The following is a 15,646-nucleotide window of genomic DNA, read 5'->3' as shown; positions in this document are numbered from 1 at the left end:
TTTCTGAATCACAGTCTAGACTCTTGGTCCAGGGTTGATTCATCATACTTTGGCAAAGTCTGTTCTCTTCAAGTACTTTCAATACAATTAAGTGCTTTTCCAAAAGCTATTTCTATATCGAGACTAATATCTTTCCAGTGTGTCTAACTATTACTAGAAGAACCTAAACTAAAATTCTTATTCATAGGACAATGGTCTTATAACTTTGATACTACCACTGCACTGATGCAGTCATGTGTTTTTAATAGGCGAAAATATTGTTGTATTGTTTATTATTGTCCAATCAAAAGGTTAAATCAAAACAGCCACAAGCCTAGGTCGAATGTTGTGTTCTAACTCAATCAGCAGACCAGAGCCTGTAATGTGTACAAGATGGCAGCCCATTTTTCTTTAGGCTGGAGAAAACATTGCGAGAGCTCTGGGTGTGTAAAAATCATGAGCATGAAGGGCTCCGGCACAAGTCAATTTTCACACAACAACACCCAAAGGTGCAAAGCTTCCATTTCTAATACTGTGCGCTTTTTCGCTGTATTGTTGATTGCTGCTGGGTTTCAGACAAGATCACATTATATGGACCTGTGATTCAATGTTTATACAACAACTACCACCAGGATTAGAGCAAAATTAATTTCAGACTAAACCAAGTATGCACAAAACAACAAAGCACCCTGAGTATCACCAGACTCTAGATTACAAGAATTTGTGGGTTTCAAGTGTCATCACCATGTTAGACCATTAACTGTAATAGAGATTAGGGGCATACATTACTGTTGAAATGCCCTGTTAATATAGTTAACATTTTCAAGAGGGACATAATATGAGGGCCTACTCACTCCCTTTCCCCCCACCTGAAAGCATGATATAATCCTGCATAATTAAATTTCTAAAATAGTATATATATATATATTTTGTTCTTTTTGTCTTGTTCACGAGTGAAGGGAGGACGGAACATGAGATTGACAGGCGGATCGGTGCAGCGTCTGCAGTGATGCGGTCGCTGTATCGGACCGTTGTGGTGAAGAGGGAGCTGAGTCGAAAGGCGAAGCTCTCGATTTACCGGTCAGTCTTCATTCCTATTCTCACTTATGGTCATGAGCTCTGGGTAGTGACCGAAAGGACGAGATCGCGAATACAAGCGCTCGAAATGAGTTTCCTCCGCAGGGTGGCTGGGCGCTCCCTTAGAGATAGGGTGAGGAGCTCAGTCACACGGGAGGAGCTTGGAGTAGAGCCGCTGCTTCTCCACGTCGAGAGGAGCCAGCTGAGGCTTGGGCATCTGTTCCGGATGCCTCCTGGGCGCCTCCCTCAGGAGGTGTTCCAGGCATGTCCCACCGGGAGGAGGCCCCGGGGAAGACCCAGGACACGCTGGAGGGACTATGTCTCTCGGCTGGCCTGGGAACGCCTCGGGGTCCCCCCGGACGAGCTGGAGGAAGTGTCTAGGGTGAAGGAAGTCTGAGAGTCCCTGCTTAGGCTGCTACCTCGCGACCCGGCCCCGGATAAGCGGAAGAAAATGTATGGATGGATGGATGGATATATATATATGTATATATATTATTTTTTACCAGTACTTACCGGTTTCTTGCCCACAATGAGCTTCTCTACTTTCTGCACCTGGGACACGTGATCCTCATTGGTTTTGAGTTCTCTCTTTCGGATCCTTTCATAAATGCCCACAAGTGTCTCTCTGGGGATGTCCTCTCCATCATCCACACCTAAATCACAATGATGTAATTGTAATGCTATTGTTTATGCTTCTTATCTGTATACTTCAGATCTATGTAACTCATTTTGAGCATCAAATCACCAAGGCAAATTGCTGACAAAATTATACCTTTTTATTTGCACCATAATCAGATTTTTCTGATTAGGAGACTGTTAAAATTAATTTACAGGAAATTCAATATTATTTAACAACCTGTAGAAAATGTGATACTCTTATCTATAAGTAACAGTTTTAATTTTAATTTGAGATGGCAGATCACCTACTTACCCACTGAATTTATAAGAGCTTTACTGCAGCTCTGTCTTCTTGATACTAATACTACCTTTATAGGTATTTAAACTTGCTATGTTTGGCCCAGTGTAATTAACTTTATTTGTCAGTGATCAATTTTAAGCCTGACAAGTTACCTCTCAAATTCTTGATGAAATCCTCGAGCTTCATCTTCCTCTCTGGTTTGACGTTGGGGCTGTACATGTCTGTGTTGAGGAGGATGATGGCGAAGGCCAGAATGAAGATGGTGTCAGGGTTTCTGAACTGTCGCACCACAGTGGGGTTACAGATGCAGTACCGCTGACTGGACACAAAACAGAGGGAATTGGCGATGGTTCCAATATACAAAAGGTACATCCTGTATATATTTGAGAGATGGAAAGCAGAAGAATGGCAACTTCTTTCACTGAGCTAATAATGAAGTAATGACAATATTGTGAAGTAACCAAGTTCTGCAACAAGACTGACATAACTTAACAGACATATATTATGTAATTCAAATAGTTAAAAACACAATACAGATTCAGCATTTTATAGCATGTCATACATATTCTAGTATAAAGCTAAGAATTTTGATTTATAAAAGCAAGTTCCTAAACCTATAAAACAATTTTTCAATTAATTGTAGATTAGATTTGAACTGAATTAGTTAAGTCACATTGACAGATCTATCTTAATTCTCAATATTACAATAAATATTAGTATGGCAAAAGGCCTATCACAATTACTATATAGACATGTCATTCAGTATAGAACAGATTAACAATATTTTTGTTTCTTTATATAGCTGTGACATGTTCTTATTTTTATATAGTACTTGGCCTGAGTTCTAGATGTTCAATAATTAACATCTATGACACATTACAGTTACAAGAATTAACTACTAAAGTATTTCATTTACAATAAGGTTAACTTGGAAATATTATTTTTATTATCCTGCAGTAAGGTTATTGTGCCAGTCAGATAAGGTAGTTTGAATGCTATAATTTTGTGATTGTTTTTCTGATAGGACTATATATTTCAACTTTATTTAAATGAATCCATTTCTCTTCTGACCTGAAGGCTTCGATGAGGCGCTCCACCTTCTGGGCCTCTCCTTGGACTCTGATGTGGTTCTGGAACTTTCTGAGGGCCTCATCCAGCTCCATGCCCTGGAAGTCCATCTCATCCACCACACAGCTGCAACACACACACACACACCACCAGTTAGAACAGTAATGTGGACTTTGTTGGCATGTGCCAAATATAACAATATAAGAGAATAAACACAGCGTGTTAAGGGTTCAACATCAATCAATCACGTGCTTTCCAATAAAACCAGCACAAACATATTCACTCAACTTTGACTTAGTTATTAGTCGCAGTAGTTTGAAATAAAACGATTAATATAGCTTTTGTTAGTTAAGATGAATAAGATTATATTTACTCATACCAGCCCTTATAGTAGTGGAAACACTAGTAACTCACTCTAGGACATCTCTGTTGAACTGTTTCTGACGGTTGCCGAGGAACTCTCCGATCATCTGTCGACTCAGGCCTTTCCTCTGCAGCAGGAAGTGAGCCACACCCACAGGTGTGTCTGGGATGAAGCCCCTCTCCGTCAGGTACTGGATGCCCTTCTCTGGCTTCCTGAAACACCACAGGTCCACATACAATATATGTTTGGTTCAAGAAAATACATATAATACAAATAATGGGTATTATAATTAGGCTATAGATCTTAGGAGTCTGTTGTTACATCTCAGACAAATTTCACTTAGCATAATGTTAAACCAACCAAGATTTTAATATGCTAATATATGATAATGTACATCATTTACATTTTCATCAGTGACCCAACATCTTAACAGTTTTATCCAATGCTAATTTTTTTACTTTTACGTTTTGGATAATGCTCAACGTGCTCAATGCTCAAATCTCAACGTAACATCCACTTTCTGATGTTCGTTGCCAAGCTCTATATTATATAGCTGATTCACTTGGTGCTTAATGTAACCCAGTATATTTGAAGACTTTTTATGTGTTAATTATTTTCAACCATGACCAAACGACTAACACCATGGCTCTGTGAAAAACTGAAAAGAAATTAAATACAGCAAACAAACATGTATCAACTGTTTGTCCTTAGCTGTATATTTTTCTATACCATGAAAGGTCTAAGAGCAAGCAATGTCCTGGGATAATCTTTTTGTGTGTTTGTTTGTATGGCTATTCCTGTAAGCCTTTTGAGGTCAGATGTTGTTGTAAAAGGTTACATAAATAAACTGCACAGAAAATAATGAAAAACATTGGTGAGCCACAAATCAAATTATTTCCCCATAGAATTAAATTATCCATACAGTGCAGCATTAGGCATGAAGATTAGGTTAAAGATAGAATTGGCATTAGCTACAATTAAATTTTATTAAAATCTATAGGCTAAGTACATTGCATATCTTCATTATAATAACTTATTGGATGATTGTGTCACTTAAACCAATTACCTTTTTTATTGTCTAATCTAATACATTTCCATAGAACTGTGAGTGATTGCTTGAGTATTTCACAGTTTGTTTTCTGTTGGTCAAGTCAGCTATTTTTATGAAGTCTGTTGAGGCGACTTCTGTTGTGATGTTGGACTACAAAAATTAATGCAACTGAATTACATTCAACTTACACCATAATAGAGCTGCACTACACAGTCAAATCATAACTGCAACAGAAGTTCATGTAATTATCCCCCCCCCAAAAATTCTACAGCCTTAAAGATAATTCAAGATGTCCTTAGCATGTTCACACAAAGTCAAGCCCCAGTGAGTACCCACTTGTTGAAGAGGTTGAGCCCGATTCGATAGTGCCTCTTTCGGATGACGTCGTTGCTGAAGATGGGAGAGTCCCAGCTGTTTCGCGTCTCTTTGTGGTATGTCTGTTTGCTCAGGGTCTGCTCTCTGAGACTGTCCCGTGACGAGGACTCTGAGCTACAGTTAATCGTATCATTTGAATTGGATGTGCTGTTGATACTGTCATTGTCCCCGTCAGAAAAGTCAGACTCTGACTTGCTCTGCCGATTTGCCGACCCGTTGATGGCTAGGTGGCTCTCTAGTTGCCGGTGGCGATGGCGTAGGGGTGCGTCATCGTCCCGTGGCGGAGCTCGAGGAGGGGGTCCGTGGGAAATGTGTTTGGGGCTCGCCTGTGAGGAGGTAACAATATGTCCATGTGGTTCGTACACAGGCGGCCTTTTCACAGACCTTTCAGAGCGGTCGCTCAGTTCTGCAGAGCTATCACTGGGAGGTTCAATTGTCAGGAGGGGCAGGTGGTCCATTCTTAAACGCTGTTCCTGGCACTCCAAAGAGGGAGTGCTCCGGCAGCTTGTGTCCGTGTCTCTCCCCTCATCTTTAGGATCGATCGGCCAGTACTCTTGGGATGAGTTGACCGATCGTAGTCTCAAGTCTGACTCTGTACTGGACTGCTGCTCTCCTGACCTTAATGCTATAGGACGGGACATATCCTCTTCATCAATAAACAGAGTAACGTCACTGTATGCCATTGCTTCGTCATGCATGCGCCCCCCTGTCCTGCGATGGGACTGGTATGGGACTTCACGCTGCACCTCAGGACAGCCCATAGACTCCGGGTCTGGGCCTTCGTCACCTTGGAGACTACGACAGTTCAGTGCATCATCTATAGATTCAGCTAAAGATTTGACCTGTCTGGAAAAGGCATCCTCTAGCTCCGTAATGGCATCTGTAAGATCCGCTTGTTGCACTGGATGAGCTGCCATGTTGGGCTGGTGCTGCCGGCGGTCCATGTCCCCACACTCTTGCATGGTGAGGGGATTGCCGTCTTCAGTCATGGAAACTTGCCGACCCTCAAAGTAGGAACTGTGAACTTTTTCTGGACCCTCGAAAGATAGCTGCATCCTCATGTTGGACAGGACAATGCGGCGTGACATTCGGTTTTCCGACATAGAGCTTCGCAGGCGTTCAAAGTTCTTGTTCATCTGATACTGCCGGAATGCCGTCTGGATGGTGCGGGCGGCATGTCGTGTTATGAAGCGCCCGCCATATTTACGCTCCAGCATCTCCACCTGGGCACAGAAAATATGTACAAGTTTTAGAATTATGCAAATCTTGAATTGAGTGAGAAAGAAAACTATGAATTTTCTGGAAAAGGTTTCTCACTCTTCATCACAGTATGTTTAATACAATTCTAATTTTCAATAGGCAGTATTTTTGCCCTTTACATTTCAAAAAGAAGAAATCTTAAAGTACACACAAATCTAGAACATCATCGACCATTCTAATTAAATTCAAATGTAAGGTCAATTGTAATGCTTATACAGTTACTAATTTAGAGTTTGACTTGCTATAACTTATAAATACCAAATTAACTTTTTTACCAATGTAACTTGAATGTTAAATCCACTTGATGTTTGCCGACATTACTCATACACATTAATGAAACTGAGATTCAAGGTACTCTAAGACCTAAATCAATATGAGCTAATAAGTGACAACTGTACAACTAGACAAAAATGGCTAATCAAATAAGATAAATAGCTAAATGAAATAAATGTAGCCTTTCAAAGTCTTTACAGTTGCCTTTACAGTTCATAATATATTAGAAACCCTGTCTGTTTCTGTTTACCTGTTTATCCTGCAGGTCTGAGGACAGCTCATAGCTCTCGGACAGTGATCGGGACCGTTTGATGGCCTCCTCCTCTGCTTGTTTTCGGAGGATGGACTGTGAGTGTTGGAGCTTGGGTCGGCGAGGTCTTTGTGGGCCCGGCTGCACCCCTCCGTGGCTGTAGAGGGGGCTGTCAAAGCGGTCCGGGCTGATGGCTGAACCGTGTGTCACCGGACCCTGGCTGTACCCCGCGCCACCGTCCAGGGAAGGGCCACTGTCATTGGGCCTCCCATCCCCCTCCACACTGTAAACAAAAAGAAAACAGTTTTTTTTATTAAAACGTTCAGCTATTTAAACTATGGACATTTAACATTGTGTGCTTAAGGGATTATCAACTAAATCATGGTTGTCTGTCTAATCCTTCTCATACAACTACAGTACTTAGGGAGCCACTTCAAAGACAGCAGTGAGTACAAAGCCACCAAAACCACATATTAACTTTAAACTAAGCATCTATAAAAGAGAGTCAGGTTTCACACAAACCAAATGGCTTTCCCAGACTAACTTTTTAGTAAAACATTATGAAATATAATTTTGGTTGTGCCTTTTACAGTTGGTTAGTGCAACTGGTAGAAAATCAGTTTATGATGTTACTATTAATTAACAACAGTATTGGTCAAATTTAATATAATTGTGAAAGATTTGTATTTGACCAGACACTGCTGTATTATTGCAAAACTGGACCAAAGACCAAAAGGAATCAGTATAGGAACGGAGTATTAATTTAATACGGTATATAGAACATTAATAGAAATGTCATTCAAACCTGAAAACAGAGGATTTGTGAGTATTGAATTTGCATAAGACACTATAAACAACAGATTGCATGCTGAGCTCTAATAAACCATGCATTATACTTATTCCACTATGAGTTAAGTTTAAACCAGGGGCGAGGTTTGTAATTTCAATGTAGATGCATCAACCAAGCAATACTTGACGTTATTACTACAGGGCAAAACTGGCACCCTCCCTTGTGCAGCTACACCAGCACAGCACCAGTGCAATATCCACTTCTCTTCAAACACCTCTTACCCAAACAAGCCCAATAAAAGCAATAACTTTACTCACTCACTCTTACATTCAGCTGTGCTACATGAGACAGCCCGCTTACTGCGAACAGAGCGCCGAGTTTCAATAAATTGCCAACTCTTTCTCCAAAGCTTGTCCACCATTCTGTCTTTCTATCAGGTTCAGTCCAGAGTACACAGGGCTCCACCAGGAAACCACTGTTTATACCACTTTTGAGGACCAATCAGGGAGTAGGGAGAGTTGCATCACGGGACCTGCTGCTTACATGCTTTCAATAGCCGTTACAAAGTCCAGTAGAATGACAAGGCAAATACCGCTTGTAAAAAATGTAGGAATTTAGCTGAGACGTTAATACATGTGGGGGCTGAATTTTCAGGGTTTTTTTTTATCATGTGCTCGCTGTCTGAACTGTAGCTGACACACCCAATGCAGTGTACACAATCCACTTCCTTCATTACTCAGGCTCAATATCAACATCATCCAAAGTTTGACAGTGAACAGAGTGGCACTACCAATGGAAATCCGCTGCAAAGGGTGGTCAAAAGTTCACAAAGCAGATGTAATTGTATAAAGTAAAATTGTGTCTATGAGAACAGTGGTGGTATTCACTGAACTCAAACCTTAAAGTGACATAGGGCTAACTTGTCTTAACAGTTCATAAAATATTAACTGAATTTAAAATCAACTCAAACTCAAATCTCACAAAATGATGGGTCAGTAAAGGAATAAACTTACAATTCCATTCATATAGCATTAGTAATTATTCTATCTATATTCCCAGTTAATTTAATCCTGCCAATTTTTAACCCCAAATCCTGAAGTTAACTGCAGACTTTACAGAATGTTGCCCCAAATACTGAACCCACAACCACTTAATGAGAGGCATGTGCACTCAGGCATCATATAACCATGTGTTTTCAAATTTTGGCAGGCCTGGCACCAAATATTCAAATCACCAACTTAAATGCATACACAGTCACACTACCATTAGGGCTTAACTAATAGTGTAATGGTTGACTGGTCCAGTGGTTTCTCAAACACGTATGCAAGCTGTCATTTGTGGTACTTAGGGTCCCTGCAGTCCTGGTTTTTGCTTAACTTATAGTAAACTTTAATCACATATTTGTCATCATTTCTCTTATTTAGACTTACTTTAGAATTGAGTAATTTAGACCTTTTCTAGGCCCAGTATATTTATTGTTGCAGATTTGGTTTAGATCTGGTGGTACCTAGTGAGCCATAATGTTGTCTTAGATGACTCTTGGTGCAAATTTGAGAACATAATATTATTATGCAGTTTTAAGCAGATTAAGATGGAAAACTTAAAAAAACTTAATAGAAAATAGTGACAATAAATCTATGAGTTACTGCAGCCCTAACTACTTGGCCAGATATTACTTTGGGACAGCAATGCTCTTGCCATGTGTCATTGTGCAAACTACTTCCTCAGGAGTCTGACTCATACTTTAATGTTTGTCGGGGCACCAAAATGTGGCTTCTATTAGTTCAAACATGATCATTTCCTTATTAGACAGCTTACAATAGTTCAGTGTTAGAAAAAGGAAGTTTCTAACGTGTTAAAGACACAATTGGCCTAAACTGAGGAACTAACTCACAAGACAGTTCCTATGTGCAAACTACGCCTGCATTTAGCAGCAACACAAGCTGCACTGTACTTTTAATAGTAGCAGCTCTGTCCTCTGGGGTTAACATAGAGCCAAAACTGAAGTGCTTTTAACCGTTTCCCTTGTGTGTTGTTCATTCCCCTCCAAAACATTGAATCTGTTTGTGATTGTGGCTTCATAAGAGAACTGGAAAACAAAGGACTGCAGTGCTTTTAGCTGTGAGGTCATGTGGTGTGCTGTGAGTCAGGAAAAGGGGGATAGAAAGAAAGAAAGAAAGAAAAGAACGGCTGGTGTTTGGACTGTTATGGATTCGAAGGAAAAAGGCGGGAAGCAGCACAGGAAGTAGCATGCCACGCTCCACTGAAAATAACTATTATGTAATGTTTTGTTTACAGATTGTTTCATGATATTGCATTTGGTTGTGTAAAGGAAAGAAAAAATGCAGAAGTGATCTTACTGAGAACTTAAACTTTTAACCTAAAATGCTTGTTTGTTTTAGAATCTCTCAGTTATAGCCTTACAGATACAATAGCAGACTTATGGAGCTGTGGTGTGAGTGAGTGGTTTGTGTTGGTCTAAGAGACCAATGGCACAGATTGACAGACTTCTCTCCCTATCTCAGGGCAGCTGTGGCACCAGAACCATCACAGAGTATGGGGAGTGAATGGACAATGACAAGCTTGTAAAGTGAAACATAATTAAACAGTATACAGTAATATTAGTTTGATTTTTACTTTCCAAATTAATTTCCCCTCTGCACAATTTTCTTGGTGATTAAGTATGCCTGCTAGTGGCCCAAATGAGAACAAGATCTGTGTCACTACGTTGTACACTAGTTCTGATAATACTAAATAGTTTGCTATGCAGCTTTTAAGCTTTTTTTAAGGTCCTATATTACACAGAATTGACTCTTGTGAGCTTTGAGTCATGTTCAAATGTTAAGTCTTCAAAAACAAACCGAGGTTGTGTTTTCTTTCATTCACACATGTTTTGAGTAACACTTTATTATTAGTCTGTCTCCATCTCTAAATCTCAAAATGCTCTGTACCACTTGTTGTGATGTGATGTCATGAAGAGGTAGATTTCAACTTAACAGGTACCTTTTACCTTTTGTTCAGTACATATTTGAAATTCAAGGGCTCAAATCATCCAAATGAATTTAGTGAAGGTGTATGAATTTTAAAAACACAGTGGAGCACTTCAAGTATTGCCACATGACATCACAAGGTGAAACTAAGTGTTTTCTGTTTGAAAGAAGAGCTCATTCTAAATATGCAGGGTTTGTGGATTAAACATGTGTGAATGAAACAAAACAAAAGTTATATTTTTGATGAGGAAACATCATAAACATAAAAAAAGTGCGTAATATGGGCCCTTTAAAAAAAGTCCTACTTCCTCCGGTATGAGTACAGAGAACTTACTTCCAACTTAAGTATGAATTTGCATAGTATAGCATCAAACTGCCCTCGTATCTCTTCCATCCGCAAACAGCGCCTTGCAGCCAGTCTGATCCATGGATAAGTCCACCGCTCAGCTGGCAGTGATTTTTAGCCAGGGTTCCAGGGGAGATTTTGGGGGTACGTCTGCAGTAAAGGGGGGTCAACCACGCTCTTCTCTCCTCCTCTCTCACCCCATCCCGCTCTCCCCATCCTGAACAAACAGAGACCCCCTCACCCAGGCCTCAGCCCAGTCCACCGGTGGGACCTGAGGGAGAAACATTCCTCCATCCCGGAAAAGAGGAGTCACATCAGCCGCAGTTCTGGGAATAGGAGCGGGATAATGAAGTACAGGCTGGAGCTCCATGCACGGCCCAGAGACAGAGGCACAAAGTGGAACGAGCCAGTGAGCAAATGAAGTCATGGTGAAGACAGCTAAGTCTACAAACATCGCGCTGTTTGTGTGCTTAAGCAACAGGCTGAAAAAAAGTGAATTCCAATAAGCTTCAAAACTAAATCATCCACCAACACTGATGTGATGAAATACTTGCAATTCTTACTGATCTCAGTGTAATTTGAGATTAATGATTTCATAGCTCAGATTAGGGCTGTAGGAAATCTCAAACTTTAATTAAATTAAATGTCTTAAAAGTAGAAATAAAAAGCACCACTGGAAACTTGTTAAAACAATATGGCTGCATTCATTATTCAATAGGAGTAAGTGACTGAGAATTTGCAAATATACAGTTATCTCATCTTTTAAATCTATTTCACATTCCATGTACAAAGCTGTCACTTATAGAAGGGTCTATTGGTCACTGACATTACAATTTATAAAAATCATGAATACATGCATTCACATCTAGACAATGTAGAATATTTAACTTTTTCTATTTGATTGAAATAAAAACCTCATCATCATTCGGCCTATTTCATCCGTGACCCCAATGATGTCACTTCCTGTCCTAGAGGAAACAGAAGAAATCTGACGCCTAGTCAGTCTATGGGCTTTAGTACAACACTAATGCTACTCGTGTACATGCTTTATTAGATATACTGTCTCCGTTTAGTTCCACACAGTCATTTATATTATGTAAACAATGTAAAACGACCTCTTATGTACCACAGAGGTACCTTACATGACCTGACAATTGAAATAAAAACACACGTTCTATTTCCACTTTATGGGTTATGGATTTCTCAGGTGAAAAGTTATGTTGATGAACCCGTAGCAATAAAAACACTGCCACATATTGCGTTTATACGACTTGGGGTCTGCAGATAGCTATAAAATGGGCCCAAGCAGCTTGTGATTTACAGCGGCAGTGAGGAGAGATGCCCCGGCCAGCAGACCGACTGTCACTGTGGGAGTTAGGAGCCATCCTGAGTCTCGTAACACAAGCAACCGGAACATGTAGCTGGAAACGTTTAGTTCAATGTGTGCAAAAATAAATGCAGAACTGGAAAGACAACATGCTGTTACTGCTCTTGTTCACAATGAGGAATAGTTACTCACATCTGATTTTAGATGAAGTATTTTAGTCGCTTCTTGTCCCAAACAGAAGATAAAATGTGTAAAATAAATCTATATTCAAGTAAGTATAATTTGGAAGTGAGTAGTAAAGGTGCACTGGCTTTTCTGGTGAATTGTCCACCACCTATTTGTCTCCATGTAGGTGTAGTTGCTCCTAGAAAATTCCACAAAATGGCATTAAACTCACTTTATTTTTTATTGCTCAAAGTACCTTGAGAAAGAATTCTGTGTCATTATAGCAGTAACTTCTCCATTTGCGGACCCCTCCATTAGAAAAACTACATAATTCAAGCTTTAATGCTTAATATAATTTACATTACATAAGAATACCACCACTTGACTGAGTTTTGTGGTTTTGTGGTATATCATTTAATACCTTTAATCTACTAGCAAGAACTCATACTGAGGTCATTTTCAAATGCCAAGAATTGTATACGGATTTCTAAAAAAAATTCTAAAATCAAAATCTTTATAGCGCAAAATAATCAGAAAATACTTTTTATATAATTTGGCAACACAATCCTATTCAAAACAAAAGTTATGTTGTAATGAATTTGAAAATGCACGTCTAAAACACTATATTATGTAACAAATGTCTCATCTCATTCAAAAACATCAGACTGGACTTTGTGTTCCAAGCCTGTTCACATCTGTAAAAACAAAGATGGAGTTCACTCAAGTACACTTTTGATTGTATGTAAACACAGCTGAAATTACCACATTTTACTGGCACCAACCAATTAGATGCCTCTTGTAAACTGCTCAGTCTAATTCTGTCAGCATCTCCTTCACTGCCTCGTCACTCCCTCAAATAACAACAAACATGTCACTCTCATTATCTTCTCTAATGAATAATTTAAAGTTGCTTCTCAGCACCTGCCCTTGAAAAGTAGTGAATTTAAAAGCCCTGTCAGATCTATAGAGCGGTAAAGACAGGCCAGAGATACACCACAGGAATGCCCTCAGACCAGCAGCCAATGAGGGGCGGGGAGCTCACAGTCCGACTCCTACCACCGCACAGTAAGACTAAACACGCCATAATCGCACTTGGCTGACATACACTGACTCAGAATGGGGGACTGGTTTCCATTGAAATGAATTAAAATTGATGAGTTTGCCTGGGTTTGGGTTACTGGACAGCCGCTATCATTGTCTAAGCGTGGATCGGTAGGTGTTAGCTTTCCATAAACATGCTGAGCCAGTTTCACCTCTGTTTAATAAACATTTTAAGCTCCAGGAAAAGATGAGTGAGGTGTGTTGCCAGGTAGAAAAAAAGTAATTTTGAAAGTAAAGGTCAGCTAACGAGGTATGCCATTTTTTAATACACTTATTACTAATTGTTGCAGTTTGTGCTTAATCAAGATTATACTTTGGAAGGGCATCTGGCAGCTAAATTAGGATGAATGAATGAAGATATTTTACATGTATGCTGTATTTCACATAAGCCACCAGGTCCTGCTAAAAATACTCTTATTTTTTTGACACATTAGACATATTTTCTATAGTTTGCGATTATTATAAAACTCATTTTATTCTAAGTTAGGGTTTAAGCTACTGTATTGTCCTTGAAAGAAAATCTGTCTCTTGAATTTGACCCATCCTTCAATGAAATGTTAGTAGCATGGGTTATAACAACTTTGAATAGCAAGCCTTTTTCGCCAAATACTGTATATGGCAGAATCTACATGGTCAGCTGTTTTTGATTAGTTCTCCAAATCCCAAAATTCCCATTGACTCCCATCCAAAATTAATTTCACTATGATCTTCTTTATTGTTCTTACCATCCATTCAGTGATAGTCCAAGTTCCAGCAGCGAATGGGTCTTCTCAGAGTTACACTGCAAACACCACATGCTGGACACCGCTGACAGGACCACGGACTTCCAAACATTAGAACAACTCCGTCTCCCAAACTTTCATTCCGTTCTAAATCAGACAAAATTCCCAAATTCCCAAACACCATCCGCTATTCTTCTTCCGGTCTCCGTGTTTCGCTTGCCTACAGTGCAAACCATTTTGGGACATAGTCTAAAGAGGCAAAGAGTCTGTAATTTCTGACAAGTATATGAGCGTTTTTCTTCCTCTGTCTGCAGTCTCAGCCGGGCTCCGAAGCAGGAAGGGAGGGGGAGGAGGCTGGGAAAGAGAGGAGAGAGAGGGCTGCTTTTGCTATAAGACGGGGGGGAAACTATGGAAAAGGGGCGGGGTGCAAAGGAGAGAAGGACTGCGAGAGTATGGGAGAGCTGGAGGGCTGCAAGACATCAGGAATTATGAAGAGGAAAAATTGTAGGAAAAAAGGAAATGTACTTTACTTAGATCCTATAGAAGTCTAGAAATGCATCAAATCTGACTTGACAAGAAGACTGAATTGAAGAAATTATAGTTTGAGTTTTCAAATAAAGGAGTTTGGAAATCATAACAGACGGCCAGTGGCTGTTTTCTAGTCTGGACTAGAATTTCTTATGCCAGTTCTCTTCATGGGTTTTCAGCTTCCTGTTATATGGTGGTATTGAGGACTTCCACATTTCAAAAGATACAATATTTTGTCGTGGGTAGCTAATTATCATTAGCCTGATTCATCAGCCGGTTTTACTTCGTTTCATTTCGTAGAAACCATATGACCTTGCAATTCATTCACTCGACGGTAGGCGGGTACTTTTTGTCATTTAACCAATCGCTGCTATTTGGTAGTCACATATGTAATGGCCCGCTAAAGGGGCTAAATGGTATATTAAGCTTTTCCCAAATCCCATAGGAAGAAGGGCAATAACGTCTTTCCCCTTGATGAAATTTACCAAACATTCTTTTTATTCTGGCTTTAAATCCTCGATCTCTGGAATCATTGACAACAATGAATAAATGGCTCTTTGTTGATTGGCTGGTGCCCGAACTTGCACTTGAAAATCATCTATTGTATTTTTATTCCTGACCTAGTTGCTCGAGAGAAATGAAATTGAGGGACTAGGCACTTTTTTAAAAATTATTATTGTTTTTTTGTTGTTGTTGTTTTTTACATAAGATGCTCTTCCTGGTACAACCCCATTTAATTTAGCTGAGTCAAAATAAAGTTGAAACCGTAAGTAAAAGCTTGCAATCAATACCATAATTTTGACTCCTTCATGTGTCTACCATATAATATCAAAGCACAAGAAAAACAATTAGGTGTGCTAGAAAGCCAATATGGTATGAACTACTACTGCATCTGCTATCTATTTTTAAATGGAAGAAAAGCTTTTAGCCAATGATGCTCAAATGCACCTCTATTAATAGTACCTTTCAAGGCCAAAAAGTCACTATAGCGAGATGCACTCTGAGACAAAGGGGGAATTTTCACTGTCCTCTGAAGCCTTGGTTATTTACTGTACCAGGAA

General features: G+C 39.6%; 1 protein-coding gene across 2 annotated transcripts in view; it reads right to left on the bottom strand.

The window, feature by feature from the left end:
- Window positions 1–97: 97 nt before the first annotated feature.
- The window catches only part of LOC129407177 (IQ motif and SEC7 domain-containing protein 1-like), a 116,928-nt gene continuing 101,379 nt past the window's right edge, over window positions 98–15,646 (bottom strand). Inside the window, exons 1-8 of one of the 2 annotated variants that reach the window (XM_055166201.1) lie at window positions 7,724–7,850; window positions 6,617–6,899; window positions 4,795–6,056; window positions 3,458–3,619; window positions 3,047–3,169; window positions 2,128–2,294; window positions 1,570–1,709; window positions 101–1,471 (exon numbers count right to left, since the gene is read on the bottom strand). In XM_055166201.1, the coding sequence (XP_055022176.1) occupies window positions 1,199–1,471; window positions 1,570–1,709; window positions 2,128–2,294; window positions 3,047–3,169; window positions 3,458–3,619; window positions 4,795–6,056; window positions 6,617–6,899; window positions 7,724–7,827 (2,514 nt within the window). In that variant the 5' untranslated portion in view covers window positions 7,828–7,850 and the 3' untranslated portion in view covers window positions 101–1,198. Of the gene's footprint in view, window positions 1,472–1,569; window positions 1,710–2,127; window positions 2,295–3,046; window positions 3,170–3,457; window positions 3,620–4,794; window positions 6,057–6,616; window positions 6,900–7,723; window positions 7,851–15,646 lie in introns of those variants that run through there. The other variant, XM_055166200.1, reaches the window with a different exon arrangement.

This window comes from Boleophthalmus pectinirostris, unplaced genomic scaffold, assembly GCF_026225935.1.
Source record: "Boleophthalmus pectinirostris isolate CB_2022bp ecotype Guang Dong unplaced genomic scaffold, ASM2622593v1 HiC_scaffold_8, whole genome shotgun sequence".
In the NCBI taxonomy this organism is placed as follows: Eukaryota; Metazoa; Chordata; class Actinopteri; order Gobiiformes; family Gobiidae; genus Boleophthalmus; species Boleophthalmus pectinirostris.
This window is presented reverse-complemented; position numbering and strand designations above follow the sequence as displayed.